This window comes from Trichosurus vulpecula, chromosome 8 (genome assembly GCF_011100635.1).
Source record: "Trichosurus vulpecula isolate mTriVul1 chromosome 8, mTriVul1.pri, whole genome shotgun sequence".
In the NCBI taxonomy this organism is placed as follows: domain Eukaryota; kingdom Metazoa; phylum Chordata; class Mammalia; order Diprotodontia; family Phalangeridae; genus Trichosurus; species Trichosurus vulpecula.
In genome coordinates this window covers 113,291,819-113,310,203 of record NC_050580.1, presented here as the reverse complement: position 1 = coordinate 113,310,203, position 18,385 = coordinate 113,291,819, and the positions used below count along the sequence as shown (strand labels likewise).

Below are 18,385 nucleotides of genomic sequence, written 5' to 3'. Positions count from 1 at the left end.
TTCCCAGAATTTAAAACCACATTCAACCCCCGCCCAATACACCCCACCACTCCTGCTCCCAAACAAAACAAACAAACAAACAAAAAAAACCCCTGGAACTCTGACTTACTGTAGTCCCACCTATTTCTACCACATAAAGACATTTCACAAGCTTGGCTTTTGGCCAGAACTGCACTCTTTGGTCGAGTCAGGTATGGTTTCCCAGAACTAGACAGCTAGTTCCAATGGCAAGATCTAGCCTAATTTTGGGAATAGAGGCCTGAATTTTGCAGGCCAGCTGATGAGTTCTCGCCAACGAGTGGGAAAGTCCTGAGGCAGGGAAAACAAGTGATGCCAAAGCACACAGCAGTCTGCCCACAAGCTTAGTGCCAGTGGATAGCAATGCTTTGGCTACGGAACAGACTCATGAGGTTTTTGGGGGTATCCAGCCCCCTAAATCTGAGTTCGCAGGGCTCCAGTAGAAGCTTTCTCTGTGCCTGCGATAAACTCCTTGCTAGTAGGTAAAAGTGACAATGGTCGCCATCTTGCGATCACGTCCCAAGTCAGACTCCCTAAGCTTCTCCCAGTAACCAAGGTGACACATGCACTTCCGCTACCCAGAGACTGAAAAACTACATTTCCCACAAGCCCCTTTCCCAACTCGAGGTAGGCGGGCCTCCTTGGACTAGACCTCGTAGGGAAAAGTGGAGCTGGACTACCGCAGGGATTGGCGGGTGTCTCAGTTCCCTTCATTGCCCCGCCCTCTGCCGCGATCAGGCCGAGAACTACCTATCCCGTGAGCCCTCGGGCCCGCGCTTGCGCGCGGCTGAGCCGGTTCTCCCTTGCCCCCCTGCCGGCGCCGGGAGAGGTAGGGAGAGGGCGGGGGGAAGGAAGAGGAGGCGGGATCCGGGAGCTGCGCTGGCTGCGGCCTGGCACGAAGGGGGCGGCCCTGGCGGAGCTGTGAGACCCAGCGGCCCCCGGTGATTATGGACCCGGCCGAGGCGGTGCTGCAGGAGAAGGCGCTCAAGTTTATGGTGAGGAGAAGGCGCGGGCCGGGAAGCAGCTGCGGCGGGAGTAGCAGCCGCGTCGTTCTCGGCTGCGGCTTGGGCCTGGACCGCTCGCCTGGCGAGGGGGGCAGCGAGCCTGGGGTCCGAGGGCGGGGGCGGCGGGGGCGGCGGCAGCCGGACGGGTCCGGGCAGGTCCGGGCAGGCCAGGAGCTGGGGGCCTGGGCCCGGGGGGTCGGGAGTAGCAGCTCCGCCATCTTGTGGAGGAGAGTCCCAGTGACAGCGGGGTCCCGACGGAGGGGGGCTGCCCGTGGCGCGCGGGGCAACGAAGGGGAAGGGGAGAGCAGGCCAGTTCCTGGGGAAATGGAAGGTCGCGGGGGCGGGGGCAGGCAGGGGCCGTTGTCGGTCCCGCGGCGCTGCCGGCGGCTCTCGGGCGCTGCGGGGGAGGACAGGTATTTGGGGGCCGAGTGCGGGGCGGAGCGGGAAGGGCCGGACGCCCACATCCGCGGGGCTGCGGGGAGGAAGCCGGGCTCCCGGGGCTGGGACCAGGGCCCGCTAGAGACGAGGGCACCGGGACTGGGGAGGCCTGAGCCAGCCAAAGAGGAGACGAAGGGATGAGCTACTCTCCTGCTTTGGAACGGACGAGGGGTGGGGGTGGGGGGCTAATATTGTAACGGAACAAGTTGATGATCTCTAAGTAGTGGGACGGTATTGACCAGAACAAGGTCAGGGGCAGGGGAAGGAGGAGAGTTTAGAGGCTACACTAAGGTTAGGGGCAAATGCCTCCTTCGTGGAAGGAAAGGCAAGGAAGGTTAGGACAGTTTCAGAAAGGACTGGGTGGTGGAGAGTTTCCCTAAGTGTTGCAGAGTGAATTAGTGAGGTGGGAGTGCGAGAGTGGAGAGGGATTGGGAGATGCAGAAGAAAAACGAGTGGAACGGTGGAATGGGAAAAGTGTTATTACATCTCTTTACCCATTAGAGAGTAGGGGATGTGGGGTTCTTCTTTGTTACATATTTCTTTTACTTTGTGTCATGCTATACTTGTGCTTTGCTTATGTTTGGTCAATTTTGAGTAAGTTTAGCATTTGAGGCTTTTAATCTGATTGCCCTTGGCTATCCCATGTACAAAACCTAAGATGATGACATCAGACTGTAGTTACTTCTGGCGAGTGATAATGAAAAAGACTTACACTTTATCTGAGTTTATCAGTTGGTCTTTAGGAAATCAACATTATTCACATATGTTTCTAATTTCTCCAGAGTTGAGTTTGGAATAATGACAGCCCCTAACTCCATTCTTTGAATGAATGGTTGGTATTTACAGTGTTGCTGCCTGGAATACCGTAAGGACTTGCAAACTAAAATAACTACTAACTTAGTTAATATTAGGCCAAAACAATCTGTGTTGTTTCCAAGAATTCGTTCTCAGTGATTTGTAACATTTGGCAAAAGTTCATTTGATGGGAATTAGTGCTTTTACTTTTCAGAATTAAAATTTTATTAAGAACATAGAAATCAGTTGTTTGAAATGTCCCTTTGAGTTAATACCCAAAGTTTAAATACTGTATCAAGTATAAAAGTCTTTGATTTAGGAGGTAGCATAGGGTAGTGAAAAGTATTTACAGTTAGAGGATGTGGAGTCCTGGCTCTTTTGCTCTCTACCTATTTGACTTTGGGCAATCTTGGCCTCGGTTTTCCCATCTGTTTACAGAGAAAGGATTGAACTAGAATGAATTCCCAGTCCTCTTTCGATTCTAAATCTATGAGCCTATGATCCACTTTATTTTTACTTTACAAGGCAGGAATTATTCATATACACATATGGACAGCTTCTAGTTTTTAAAGTTGGTAGTCACTTAGTTTCTATTTTCTCCTTAGAGGATAGAATCTTTCTATCAACATTTTTACCAGATTTATGGAATAATATAATTTACAGATCACAAACACATATTATGAGATCATCTACTTTAGACAGCAGTGAAAGAACATTCTTTACAACTTGATCTCAGTTTTGTATACCATGGAGTTAGTTATGTTTAAATTGTGCCACTTGAATTAAGTTAAAATTATAAATCTGAACTAGATTGACCATATTTTATACTTGTCAGGGTGCCTTATAATATTAAGATTGAGTCACTTCCCATAGGGATAATAAGCTGTATGGACAAGTACTCAACTTTTAGCACTACCAGCCATAACTTTTGTCTGAAAGGAAGCCCAAGTGGTCACCAAGAAATATAATAGAGATATGTTAAATGCCAGAGCAGAAGCCTGAGATCTACACATTTAGTGTTCTAGTTGAGGTCTGTAGCAGTCTTTTACATGAATCTGGGTAAGTCAGCTTCTCTTTGGTCTCATTTTCCTATTTATGAGATCCTTGTTGACTTGTGTTAACTTTTGAGCTCTCTTAATGACTCTGTTTACAACATCTTGAAGAATGTGAGTATACTAGATATGAACTTAATTAACCAGTGTTTTGAATACTAGAATGAGAGAGAGCCTTCCACAGAAGAGTCAAAAGACCTGACTTCAAGTTCTTGCTCTGTTATCCACTGTGGAACTATGGGGAAGTCACTCCTTTGAGCCTCACTGTCTTTATATGTAAAGCTAGACTAAATCTCTAAGGTGTCTTCCAACTCAGAAATCCTATAGTTTCTGTAGTATCACTTTAACTTTGAGTGATGCACAGTGCTTGGCACAAAGTAGGTGCTTAATAAATACTTGTTGACATGAATGGAAGGGCAGTTTTAGCACAGATGAAAGACAATTTCACACTGTGTTAAAGCTAAGAATTTTGTTACTCCAAAAGAACTAAAATACAAATAGATTTAAGAAATGTTTAGATAAATTTATGAGTGATCTATAATGTATTATTTAGAATGTATTATTAAATGTTTGGAGGACACCTGTAACCTTGTAAAGTTAAGGCCAAGAATGACAACCACACTATTCCACAAAACATCTCTGATGGCACCATCAGAATATTGGTTCAGGTGTATTTTGGGCATAATTTAAATTCGGTGAGACTGTCCTATTCTTCCTTGTTATCTCCTGCATGGAGATAACAGTCACTCAACCAGACTGGCTGTGAAGAATGTTTATAGACTTGATAGTGATAGTAGCTGGCATTTATATAGTACTTTAAAGCTTGCAAATTGCTTTACAAATATCGTCCATCTTCTCTAATTCTCACAACAATTGGGGGGGGTGCTGTTATTATTCCCATTTTATAGGTGAATAAACTGAGGCAGACAAAGGTTAAGTGCCTTGCTTAGGATTACACAGCTAGTAAGGATCTGAAGCTAGATTTGAATTTGGGTCTTCCTGACTCCAGGTCCAACACTATCCACAGAGCTACCTAATAGTCTCAAATACTCTTCACTGGGTAATCAGTGCATAAAAAGAACCTCCTTTTGACTAAAGTTTATTTACAAAATCTAGGTTTGTTCTCTCTTCCCTCATTCCTTTCCCCACACTATTATTTCAGACAACTTTTGCATAGATTTTGTAGTTTGCATATTTTAATAGTTAAAATTTTGCCCCCAGAGGTAAAAATGAAATTGGTAATTTTACACAAATCTTAAACTATGAAAATATTTTAGAGAAGATTAATTACACAAAAACCCTTTATTTGTACTCCTGATTTTTGTTTTATCTGAGATCTAGGCTGAGGTTTAACTTTGCTCCCTTGATGAAAAAGGGTTTGCCAGAGATGAATAATACAAAGTTTATGGAGCACATGTTTAACCTACTTAAGGAAACATTGTTTTAAAGCACATTAGAAGTACTAGATTATACCAAACTAATAATGGTTTTATTAGGAGTCAGTGATCATAGCAGATCCTCAGGTTCTTTTGCCAACAATTTGTTAGGGGGAAAAAGATCCCTTAAAATATATATATAATGGGGCTAGAAAAGATACAAAGAAGGACAGTTGACGTAGGAGTGTGCAATCATTGATTTAGAGCTGGAAGGGATCTTGGAGTTCATAGAGTCTATCCTTGTGGCCTCTTACCCCTTTTATTTTACAGATGAGAAAACTGAACAGCCCCTAATGTTTAAGTGACTTGGGTCATACAGCTAAAATGTGTGTCAGAGGTGAGATTTGAAAATGATCAAAGAAACAGAGGAAGTGCTTTATGAGGGCAGACTTTTTAAAAGTTAGGCCTAGAAAGACATAGGCTAAGAAAAGGTAAGATTGATTTTTTAAAAATTGTACAGGCTATGAATAGGGTGAATGTGAAGAAGTTCACTAAATCCCCAAACATTGAAATACTGCTTGAAGCTTGAATGAAGTCATTTTAGGACAAGTAAAACATGACTTCACACATTGTATATAATTAGGGCACTTATTCCAAGAGGTAATAAAGACTAAAAATATAAAGAAATTCAAGAAAGATTTAGATAAATTTGTGGTTAATTAAACTCTAGTGGCTTATTAGGGAATTTAGGAATATTTGTTGGAACCTTTGTTGGTTGAGGCCCTGAAAAGCAGTTCTCCTACATATCTTTAGTTCATTTATCAGAGGGAATGCTAAGATTAGTGGATTTCTGCTTTAATGTCCATTCTGTATGTCCATTTTTTAGGCATCTTTGTATTTTGAGTGCACAGAAATTTGCACATACTGGGTTCAAATTACTTCAAAAAAGCAATGCATTTTGTGACAGTAGTGGTCCTTCAGGTGTGCTTTTACTGACACTAACCTGACTTAGAAGCCTGACCTTAACCAGATGAAACTAGACTGAGCTCATTTCCCCCACTTAAGTTACTTTTCTGTCAGTTGAGTGATGGTTTCATGCCGTACACACAGCATTTCATTGCTTTCTTTTGTTGTAGTTTTAATAGTGTGGTTTTTAAGAATAAATATTACTCCAAGGAGACATGTAAAAGTTGTGGCTTTTAAAGAGCACACTTCAATGACTGTTGGAGATATTACAGCAGCTATTGGTGTGGGTAATTAAGTCCTTTCAGGGATTAATCACACCCACAGTGAAACAGGATCACTTGCATTTGATTGTAAAGGAAAGAGGAATGCCAAGGAAAGCACTGCAGAAAATGAAAAACAATGCCAAGAATTCATACCGTTGTTGCAAGCAGCCTAATTAATCCTCAGAAATAGGCAATGACCTTCAGAGGGACTTGACAGCTAGAAGTGTTGTTTTGATTCCTCTAACATACTCCAGGTTTTGTACTTCCATTACCATTGTTTTTTCTTCATAGCAGTTGTTAGTTATTTTATTTTTAGACCTCTGACTGATCTTCCAGCTTCAGGATTGGCAAAAGGTAATTTTTACTTAATGAAACTCACTTTTTCATTCAAAGCTATGCCAAAATCGTTGTCAGAAGGTAAGCCTGTAATATTTGGACATCTTCATCAGATTAAAATCACACACACACACACAAACACACACACTCCCCCAAAAATATTTCAGATATTCTTGACTTCTAGTGGTCTAGAAGTCATGTCTGTATTGAACGAGTGATGAACTGAGTTATCCTGAAAAGCAGAAATATTCTAGAATTACAGAAATTCCCAAAGGGAGCTCCATATAGTATCATGACCTTGTACATGTAATGAAATGTTAAGAGATTTAGGCAAATAGATGGGGTTAAATGTGCTCAAGTGACTAGAGAACTCACCTCATTTAAACTCCTTTGAAAATCTATGGTCTGTAATCAAGGCAAGATTTGGAAAAATGGACTTCATCAAAAGTACACTTCATATCCAGTGTGATAAGTGCGGTTTTATGATGAAGAATTAAAGAAAATATCATAATCTTAAGAATCTTCTAATATCCCCTCCAATTCCCTTCTCTCAAAATTGAGGAGGGGACGCAGAAGAAAAGAAAGACAAACATATGTAGTCAAGCAAATGCCAAGTCACATTCTACCCTTCTACATGAAGTCCTTTTGATTCTCTTAGAAACTGTCTTCTCTCTCAAACTACCTTGTATTTAAATACTTTGTTTTTATTTTCTTTATATTTATTCAGTATAAGCTTTTATATGTCCTTGTTTTCTTTCCTGTTAGAATGTAAGCTTTTTGTGGGTTGGAATTGTTTCTTTGATTGCATTTGTATTCCTAGTGCCTAGCAGAGTACCTGCCATGTAGTAGGTGCTTAATTTATGCTTGCTGATTGATTGATTATCAAAAATCATGAAGATAGTCATCCTTGCTGATTGCTTTTTTTCTTCATTTGTTTGATTTACATTCACGGCTTACCATGTCTCTTTTAAATAAATTTGACAAATAGCATTGAGAAATTGAGTTGCATTTTTCCTGTTTTTTATAGTTTTCATTTAATATCCAGATTTTTTTCATTATTAAAATGGAAAAACATATAGCAGAAACAATATATTCTTTCATAAACTCATATCCTCCAAAATGGTTAAAAAATGCATCTGCATTACTTTTAAATTTTTAGTTATGTCCAGAAATGTGGGAAATAGAAAGATTATTTTTCCTTGTTAAAGAAGACATAAGATCAGTAAGGGCTTTATTCATATGAGTCCAGTCTTATTACAAATCTTTTTGTGAAACAAAAGGATTTAACAGTATGTGATACATAGCCCTTTTGTGTTGCTTACAACAACTTTCACCTTTGTGGATGAAACCCAGAAAAGTATAAGTACATGTTAAGGTTTGACAACTTGGTCTTCACTTCTGACTTTTGAAGTAGTCATGATTAGTCATGACTATGAAAAATAACACTCTCAGGAATTCAGGTCATCTGTACCTTCTTAGCCAGTCAAGGAAGAAATATTTTTTCCTTTGATAGCTGTATAGATTTCTCCAGTGTTTGAAGAACCCAGGGCATGGTGCAAAATTTTAACGAGTGCATTTTATTCACTCTAACAAGAAAAAAATGAAAAAGCTGACTGTGGTAACTGTGTGGACCTTTTTTATTTGTCTTCCATTACTGGTAAGAACCTCATTAGAATTCTTTTTTAGTGACAGTTGTCTTAGATATTCTCAGAATCTGAATGCAGTACAGCAACTCTTTGAAGGTAGAGACCTTGTCTTACTGATCTTTGCATCTCCCCTAGTGCCAAGTAGTGTAGAGTGCTTTGTGCATGGAAGTGCTTAGTTTAATTCCACAAATATGTTGTGTCACTGTATACGAGGCACTGTGGATACAAAGAGACAAAAACAGCACTTGCTCTTGATGCGTTTACATTCTTCTAGTGGACTACATGTACACAAATAGATGAAAAAATAATTTTAGTGTGTGTATATATGTGTATATGTATATGCTGTGGTATATATGAATATGTATCTATGTTGTATATATGTGTAGACACACAGAGTATATGCTAAAAAGTAATTTGAGGATGGAAGAAGACACTAACAATCGAGGGTAGAGGGTGGAGTGGTACCTGAACTGAGCCTTGAAGAAATAAATATTCTTCAAGGCAGAGACAAGAGAAGTGCATTACAGGCATAGACTACTCTTAGAGAATGCCCACAGGTAAACAGCATGAGTGGGGGAGCAACGTAGGATCACAGCATCGTAGAATGAGCACTAGCAGGGACCTCAGAAGTCATTAATCCACCCCCACCCCTTCATTTTATAGATGAACAAACTTGAACCTTAGAGAAGCTCAGTGACTTGTCCAGGGTAGTAAGCTGCCAGATTAAGATTTTAACCCAAATTCTTTGTCTTCAAATATAAAAGATTATTTTGGCAGCTATGTGGAGGATGAATAAGTGAGGGAAGATATTGGAAGTTGGAAGACTAATTGGCAATTGAGCTAATCCTAGAGGTAATGAGGGCATCATCTAGGGTGGTGGCTGTGGTGAAAAAGGGAGAGATGTTGAGGTAGAATTAACAGAAGTTAACAATAAAGTGGATGAGACAGAGGGAAGAATCAAGGATGGTACCAGCATTATTAACCTGGCTCACTAGTATGATGATGATACTTTCAACAGAAATAGGGAAGTTTAGGGGGAAAGTGGGGACTTAGGGGAATATTAGTTCTATTTTGGACATATTTGAGATGCCAGTAAGAGATTGAGGTGGATGTGTTCAAAAGGCAGCTCTGTGTGTGTGTGTGTGTGTGTGTGCGCGTGTGCGCGTGCGTGTGCGCGCATATATATAATCATCTGTGTAGAAATAATTGAGCCAAAGGGAGTAAATAAGATCACCAAAGGAGATTATCAACACAAAGCCTTTGGGAGGATTTTCTTGCTTAGGGGACCTGGATATAGATGAGTCAGCTGGAGTAGGCAGGATCATACAGCTGGAAGGGTGTTGAATTGAATCTGTTTTATATCAGATACTGATGCTTTTTCAACATCCTACGGCCATTCTATGATGGTATGATTGATGAGATTAGAGTAGATGGTATATGGATGGACTAATTCCTTATAATTATTGGAGTGAAGACCACGTGTAAAGTAGACTTTATCCTATTAAAACTTCTATTCAATTATGATTAAAGGTATTATTAAAAAAGGTGAAAATACCGGTTTTCAATTGTCAGTGAAACTTCATCTCAGTGGATTGTGTCATTAGAAGTTCTAGAAACAGTCATCCAGAGATTGAAGTATGGATGAGTAAGTTGTTAAGGCATCCCTGCATGTTTAGGTGCTTGAGCATACACAACCATACCCATATGAGATACGACCTTGAACTACACTGCATAGTTGGCATATAGCCTCTCTGGTGGGGATTCTTAACCTTTTTTGTGTCATAGACCCCTTTGGCAGTCTTGTGAAGCTTGTATTTTTAAATACCTAAAATAAAATTCGTAGGATTATATTATTAAATAGTTATAAAATATATATTTTAAATAAAGTACAAGTTCAAATACCCCATCAACACCTCACCCAAGTCTGTTGATCATCAGTTGGCCCAGCAGCACATTACTGACAGTAGAGGCTCAGAATGTAGTCACTTTACTAACACTGAAGCAATGCTCACCTGAAGCCTTTTGGGGGTGGATGGGCAGTAGGATATGCAAATCATTGTTTTCTTCTTAAGTTATACTACTTCACAGACAAGGAAAGATAAAAAACTCAAGGACTGTAAGCATTTCCTGGAGTATATATAAGTTGGATGTCAGGAAAATGACCAGAGCATGCTGATCAGGGACAAGGAAGGGGGGCAAGTTTGTCTTTTTTAAACAGAGACTTCAGGCTGACTTCAAGTTCACATTGGAGTGGCAGATAGCAAAAGGACAGTGACCACAGAAGTGTGGCAAGCCCTATTTAAATATAGTTTTAGAATTAGTGATAATCTTCTAAAATAGAGCCCAAAGCACTTGGTACAAAGAAATGAGACAAATACATAAGTTCTTTGCAAATTATGAGGTACACTCATGATTGTTGCAAGGTTTTAATATGGCAGAAGAATTCATGTAGTGTCCTGCAGCTCATGTGTAGCTAGTCCTGAACTTTTGCTTTTATTGCTCTGCATAATCCTGTTTGTTTACAAACTCCCCTCCCAGATTTCAGATTCCATGATGGCAGGGAACTAATTGTAATTATCTCCGCATCCTTCATGCCACCTCCTCCGAATCCTAGAATAGTGTTATGTACATAGTAGGGGCTCAATAAGGGGTTGCCCATTTCCCCAAAACTACTTAGTATGTATTTTGTATATACTTATACATGAACTAACCACCCCCCCCCTTTTTCCCCACACAGAATTGTAAGCTCCTCAAAGTCAGGGAATATTTCATTTTTGTCTTCATATTCCTAGCACCTCGCACAGTGCCTGACTCATAGCAAATGCTTAGTAAATGCTAAATGAATGAGCTTGATCAATACTTAATTCACTAAGTATTGAGGTCCGGCTTTGTACAAGGAACTATTTTCTACCCACACCTCGGTTCACTATGTTTTTATTGCTTCCTATCCAAACAGAAAACAAGAGTAGGTGCCCATTTAGGATACTGTCGTAGCAGTTCTGTGAGAGATATTTTAACAAGTCTATGCTAGTGACCTGATTATTGTATTTGTGCCTTTCTTTTTGAAATGTTCTGAGAGCTTGTCAGCAAAATATGAAGTAGGCCTTGTGGCAGTGAAAGATGGAAAAGAGTGACTTAACAGCATTTATATGGTCCTGGTGGCCTTGATTTTGTTTGATATTGAGCCTTGAGGCTTTAAATAAAGCAAGAGAGTAGGAAGATGGGAAATAGGTTATATATTACTTTAAAAAATGTGTTTTCAAGGGGGCATAACACCACCCTCATGAAGAGTAAATAATTATCTAATTACTACAGTATTTTGAGCTTAGCTTTAAGATAATTGAAATTAATTTTAATCTTGTTACAGAAAAGTTTATCTAGAGAAAAAGAATGTATGAGTTCAGATTTCTTTAGAAGCTTTCATTAACCCCACCAAAGACATCCTAAATTTTAAGGAGACAAATTTATCATTGATTTAAGGTTCAACATGCCAACTATAATAAACATAGTGGATAATGGGTTTTATGAATCAGGAAGACCAGAGTTCTAATCATTTTTTTTAAACTTATAACTGTGTATGACTCTGGGCAGAACACTTAATCTTTCTGAACCTCAGTTTTCTTATCTGTAAAATGAGGGAGTTAGGCTTGGCCTCTGAGGTCCCCTCCAGTTCTGAATTTATGATCCTGTAAACATTATTCTTGTGGTAAAGTATGATTTGTTTTATGATAATATAATTTATAATCATCAGTTTCTAGGAACATATTTGGGAGAGTGGGGTGAGAACTACCTTTAAGGTGGTTTGTCCAGTGTTGGAATGAGTTATTGGCTCTTGATTGTAATTATGTTCCATGTTACTTTCATTTGATTCCTAATGGTAATTACATTATGAAATGAGACTAAGATTCCCCAGACCCTAGCCAATTAATTCAGCTTGATTCACTCCAGTATAGTTTGGAAAAGATAATTTTTAGTCAGAAAAATAATGTAGTACTAGAAAGTATTTAAACAAATTACAGATAATTAATTGTAATAGTAACAATAAATAATCTTATTCTTTTTTCTAGCCATTAAATTTATAATCATTTGCATGACATACTTTTGCATATTGGCTAATAGAAAAGGGATTTTTCTTTTAAAGATTTTTTGTTGATATCTTTGGTTTTTAAATCACCTTTTTTTCCCAAACATTTCCCCTCCCCAGAGAGCCATTCCTTGTAACAAAGACTTTTTTAAAAGAAGAAGATAGTTTGGCAAAACTGACCCAACTCATCAGCTTCCCCATAGTCTACCATTTCTCCAAGGGGAAGGGAAGTAATTAAACCAATCAAATACTTACTTAGAAAAAACAGTCTCTGTCTTTAAAGGCTCCTTATTCCTATCCATATTCATACAGTAGTTTGAAAACCAAAGTAGATAACTAGTATTTTGTTCATGAATTGAAGAATGCAAACTCTCTTCCTTGTGTTTCCATTCTTGATTATGAGCATTTATCTAAATCTGATGCTTATTTCTGATGCCTAACACATTCCTATGTGCACATGCTATTGGATGTTAAAAGACTAGGAGAGTTTTATATTATAGCTATCCTCAGCAAGCTTTTAAAATCTTTTATCACATTCTCAGGTTCCCAAGTGTTTTAAAATATTACAAATTTTTAAAAAAATGCACCGTTGCCATCAGACATTAATTACGTATTAAAGAATTGTGGAAACTGTTCATTTCCTCATTTGGACCCTCATTTCTTTCAATGTGTCTTTAGAATGTAGTTCCCATTACCATGTTGTTTGGTTTTGCTTAACCATTTTTTCTTTGTTGAAAAGGAAGATTCTTTTGGGGAGGAAGTATTGAGAGAAAAGGGGTATATTGGTAATGTATTGTGGAAAGAAAAAAAAGCATCAATAAAACTTTTTAAAATGTAGCTACAGTATATAACTACATATTGTATGATCAACTGAGACTTTGATTAAATGTCTTATAAATTATACTATATAAGCTTGCATAGGATAGTAGATATTTTTTTTCCCAAAGAAGCTGCTTCAAATGGTTCTGTTAAGTGTACGAATGTTTCTGATGATTATCTTTTTAATTAAAATGAGAAATCTTTGTTTAAAGTGGCATTCGTTTTTTACGGCCTGTTACAGTCTCCGTAACAATCATTTCTTAAGTCTGAACGTTTTATTTCCAGGAATCCATTTATATAAAACTATGTTTAGACTTAATTAAGGAACGATTCTTACAAAGCTTGTAAATAGCCAGGAAAAAAGGGACCGAAAATAAAACTGACATTCACAGTTAACAAAATGATTGTTACAAGGTATGTAATATGCTATAAAAATACAATAAAGCCCTTTTTATAAGAGTTCATATTTTTCGATCCTTGTTTTCAAAGGTATTTAAGAAAAATATCAAAGCTCTACAAAGTGACATCTGTTTTGCTGAATGGACTAGTGACAAGTTCAGTTGTTTTTAATTGACAACCCAAAGAGCTATACCTGTTATGTTTGTCTGGATTGTGTTTAAAGTGCTTAACATCCAGTTTACGTTGAATTTAGGCTTTATGCCATTGTATCATAAGGAAAGAACTACTAGTAATCAGAACTGGGTTTTAATTCTGACTCTTCCAAGAACACCAGCCATGTGACCTTGAGCAGAGGCACTTTTCTTTAAAGCCTTAATTTCCTGGCTTACAAAATACAGATAATAAGACAGGTTGATTCTGTGATAAATTGTGATTCAATGCAGTGAACATTTATTTAGGGTTATTTAACACTTATGTAACAAATTTATTAGTCAATCAATAAGCATTTATTATTACATGAAAAATGCTCTGTTAGGTACTGGGAAAATATAAAGTTAAAAAAGTCAGTATCTGTCCTTAAGGAATTTACATGTTATTAGAAGGCTACAACATATGCATAGATAAGTAAATATAAAGTAATTTGGGGAGTATGTGGAGAGCAATAATAAAGAAGCGAGATGGTTTGGGAAAGGCCACTATAGAAGTTAGGATATTAAAGGGAGCTACGGAATCCAAGAGGCTGAGGAAAAAATATGTTCCTGATATGGGGGGTAGATAGCCTGTACCAGAATAGTGGAGTCAGGAGATGGAACCATAGGATTTAGAGCTGGAAGGAACTTTAAAGATCATCTAATCTAATCCTCTCATTTTTCAGATGAGGAAATTAAGATCCAGAAAGGAGAAATAATTTGGCTAAAGTCATACAGGTAGTACATAGCAGAGCTAAGTACTCTGATTCCAAATCCATTGTTTTTCCGTTATACCATTCTGCCTATCCATTTCCCTGTTAAGTGTTCCATGAGTATGGTAACTGTACATCTCATATTTCAAGTATTGTTTCTCATTCACAAATCGGGGGGAAGTACTATATTAGATCTCATATGTCCTGATTTTTGGTTCAGAAATCATGGTAACTACATATGGGCCACCTTCAAGGAGGAGGGGAGGAAATCAGAAGGGAACATATCCCCTTCAACTCTCATTTTTGTTTTCAGCCCTGCTTCATCTCAGTAATTCTACTTTCATGTACATAAACAATTTGAGTGGGCCATGATGACTGCTTGAAGGCAGACTATGTAGCTGCCACATACCTACCCCAGCAAAACCCTGAAATTTATATCAGATTGAATATTGATCAAGAAATCCAGTGAGAAACCATAGTGGCTCTTTCTACCCCAGAACTGTGCAAAAAGTCAGCCAGAAGCCCATGGGCAATAGAAAAGGAGACTCAACAAAACCAGCATCATTGTAAGCAAACAAGCCTGTAGCTGTGCCTGTTGCAGAGAGGCCACCCAGAGAAGTTGTAGCTTACAAGGCTTTGTTTTGGGAGGTAGAAAGAATAGAGCGCTCTATCAAGAAGACCTTAGAATTGTTGGAACATCCCAGGGTTGCTGGAGAACCACAAGGAAGATCTTGGAAGAACTGAGAAGTGTCAGAGCTCAAATGAGGACAACTTTGGCTCAGAAGTCCTTCTTAACGCTCTTCTGAGATGCTGTAGAAAGCTCTGAAGACCTAGCACTCTGAACCTCAAAGATCAAGGGGTGTCTAAGCCTGAGAAGTGGAGGTCAACACAGGAACCCAAGTGATCCAGGTGAGACCAAGTAAGGCCACCCTACCTAAAAGCAAAGAAGGGAGCAGAGCCTAACTGCGACAGAGTCCCAATTCAGGAACTAAAGCTAGAGAGATGATTAAACCAAAAAAGATACTAATCAGTATAAAAAAATTATCTCAAATCTAGAGATGCTCAAAAATGCAGCCTAGGAATTGTGGAAAGAAAATAGCCATAAGCAGAGAGTCAAAGAGAGAAATGGGTTTTCTACAACAACTACATAGATATCTAGAAAACGGGAAGCAAGAGTTTTTTTGTTTTTAAAGAAAGAAAAGAAAAGCTCATGAAAGAATTCAAAGGAGAATAAATAAGTTTGAAGAAAAGGTAATATACCTTATTTAGATAATAGACTACCTGAAAATTACACTGGAACAGATAGAGTTTGACTTTACAAAACAGCAGGAAATATCAGAATAAAATCAAAAGATTGGGAAAAAACAGAAGGAAATATAAGATCTGATATTTTAAAAAAACTGACTTGGAAAGCAGATCAAGGAAAGATGTTTTAAGAATCATTGGACTCCCTGAAAATCGTGATTAAAAACAGTCTCCGAAAGTCATAGTTCCAAAAAAAAAAAAAAAAAAAGGAGGAAAGAAAGAAAAAGAAAAAAACCTGGTCACTATATTTCAAGAAATGAGGATTGCTCAGATATCTTAGAACCAAAGGGTGAAGTGAGGAAAGAATCCATCAATCACCTCCCGAAATACATTCCAAAAGAAAAAGTCCTGAGAAAGTCAGAGTCAAAATACAGAGCTCTAAAATCAAATAAAAAAAATACTGTAAGCATTCAGGAAGTAGAGCAGTTCAAATACCAAAGAACAACAGTTGGAATCACATAAGAACTGGAAGCTTCTATTGTAAAGGAGAGGAGAGTTTGAAATGTTGTATTATACAAGACAAAAGACAGTCTTAAAACCAAGAAAAACTTACCCAGCAAAACTGAGTTTAATGGGGAGGTGGGGGGTAAGGGGGTTGCGCCTGAGAATGGATCTTTAATGGAATAGAGGACTTTGAAGCATTCCTGATGAAAAGACCAGAGCTAAGTAAGAACTTTGAAATGTAAACATAATAGTCAAGAGAAACCTAGGGAAGGTAAATTTGTTTGATCATTTGGAAGAGGGTATTTGTCACTATACTGTTTTAAATTTTTTCATTTTGTTAAATAGTTCCCAATTACATTAAAAAATTTAACATTAATTTTTTAAAAGTTTTGAGTTCCAAATTTTCTTCTTCTCTTCTGCCCCTTCTCCACCCATTGAGGAGGCAGGTAATATGATTGATGAAATATTGTTAATGTTCTAATAGATGAAGAAGAAACAAATGTCCCTTCAGTTTTTAAGGGTGCCAAAGGAATTAAGTAAGAAAAATAGAGGACATAAAGGTGGATTGGTTCTGTTCAGTAGATTTGAAAAGGGGTAATAAAAGGAAGTGTATATACCCATATAGAAAGGAGGAAGAACAAAGTGGAAGCTACTATTTCTCATATGTGAAAAGAATATTCCATAATGGCGTAGGGTATAGGGGGAGAGAGCAGCAGATAATCTTCACTGTTATTTGAACTGAGTAGAGGAGGGTTAAAAGCTCATGCTTGTATGTGCACACATAAAGAGATTGGCATAGAAATACATCAAACTCAGAATCAGAAGGAGTTAGGGGAAAGTGCAATTAGCAGGGAGGATAATACCAAGAAGGGAATAGCCACAAGTAAAATAAAATTCCTGATATTCTGGAGCAAATATTAAAAAGGTAGAAAAAAAGCCAAGAACCGGAAACTGAAAGAGATACTCCTCAATTGGGATATTGCTGAACAGACTGTAATGCAGTTATCCCTTCAAGGATAACTCAAGGGTTAAGGGTGAGTTGTCCTGAGATCTAGAAGATCCATGTAAAAATTTTTGGCCCTCACTTTGTACTCAAGAATTGAGTTGTTATGTTGTTAAAAGATAGAATATGTTGATATTATACTATACATGTATTTTATGTATTTCTGAGTTTCTAAACTTTTTCTATGTCATCTGCTGCCCTCCATGTGTCGTCTGAGGTTTCCACAAAACTCCCTGAAAATTTCCACTGATTTTCTTAGGCCTATCTGTAATATATCAAAATTGAGATAAGGAAAGTTGCAATGTGAAAGGAATAACACTATATTAATGTAGTGAAATATTCTCTTAGAAATTATGAAAGAGACAATTTCAGAAAATGCTGGGAAGTATGGATTAATTTGAATGAAGTAAGCAAAACAAGGAGAATAATTTATATAATGACAACATCATTGTAAAAAACAAAACGTATTTCTGAAAGACTTAAAAATTCTGATCAAATTAATGACCAACCACTTCTCCAGAGGTCCTACGATAAAACTTGTTACTCATTTCCTGACAGAAAAGAGATGGACCCAATGCGAAAAGAGTCATACATTTTTGGACATGGCCATGGTACGGATTTATTTTGCTTGATTATACTTACTTGTTTTGTACAAGGAGTGTTCTTCTCTCTGTTTTTAGTTGGAGGAATTGGGGCTCTAACAATAGTGATGCCACTGTTAGTGGAGTTGTGAACTCATCCAGCCATTCTGGAGAGCAATTTGAAAGTTCTTTGTTCCAACAATAACACAACAATACCACAAATGGATCTATTTGTACAAAAATATTTATAGTGGCTCTTTTTGTGGTGGCAAAGAATTGGAAATTGAGGGGATGCCCATCAATTGGGGAATGGCTGGACAAGTTGTGGTATATGATTGTAATGGAGTACTATTGTGCTATAAGAAATGATGAGCAAAATGATTTCAGGAAAGCCTGGAAAGACTTAACATGAACTGATGCAGAATGACGTGAGCAGAACCAGGAGAACGTTGTACACAGTAATAATATTGTACAGTGAACAACTGTGAATGATTTAGCTATTCTCAGCAATACAGTGACGCAAGTGGGTCAGTAAGGCAACGTAGGTGATAATTGTCAAAATGCCTATGTGGTTCTGTATTGCAAAGTATATGAGACTCTCCACATAGAAGGTAGAAGAAGTAAACCATTTATTCAGACACCAGAAAACCATATCCCACAAGCCATTTACCCAGTCTATCAGAGCAAGAAAACATTCCATACATAATATCACAACATGGAGCCTTGCCATCTCAAAACTTCTCCAACCCCCTGCTAGGGTTTTCCCAAAGACAAACTCACAGTATAGCTAAGTCACAGTTCAACTCTAGCTATCACGGTGACCATTAGCAGCTATAACTGCTCTGTCTCTGCATTTCCTGTGACATAACTTCCTTTTCCTCTCAGGAAGCTCCTTCCACCACACTTAGGCTTTCTGTGACATAAGGAGGTCACATGGCCGATTAATGGGTGGGAA

The 18,385-nt window shown here is 38.2% G+C and overlaps 1 protein-coding gene across 3 annotated transcripts in view; it reads left to right on the top strand.

The window, feature by feature from the left end:
- The first annotated feature begins 777 nt into the window (after window positions 1-777).
- The window catches only part of BTRC (beta-transducin repeat containing E3 ubiquitin protein ligase), a 191,493-nt gene continuing 173,885 nt past the window's right edge, over window positions 778-18,385 (top strand). Inside the window, exon 1 of one of the 3 annotated variants that reach the window (XM_036734773.1) lies at window positions 778-1,013. In XM_036734773.1, coding sequence (XP_036590668.1) covers window positions 966-1,013 — 48 coding nt within the window. In that variant the 5' untranslated portion in view covers window positions 778-965. The remainder of the gene's footprint in view (window positions 1,014-18,385) is intronic. The other 2 variants (XM_036734777.1, XM_036734776.1) reach the window with 2 other exon arrangements.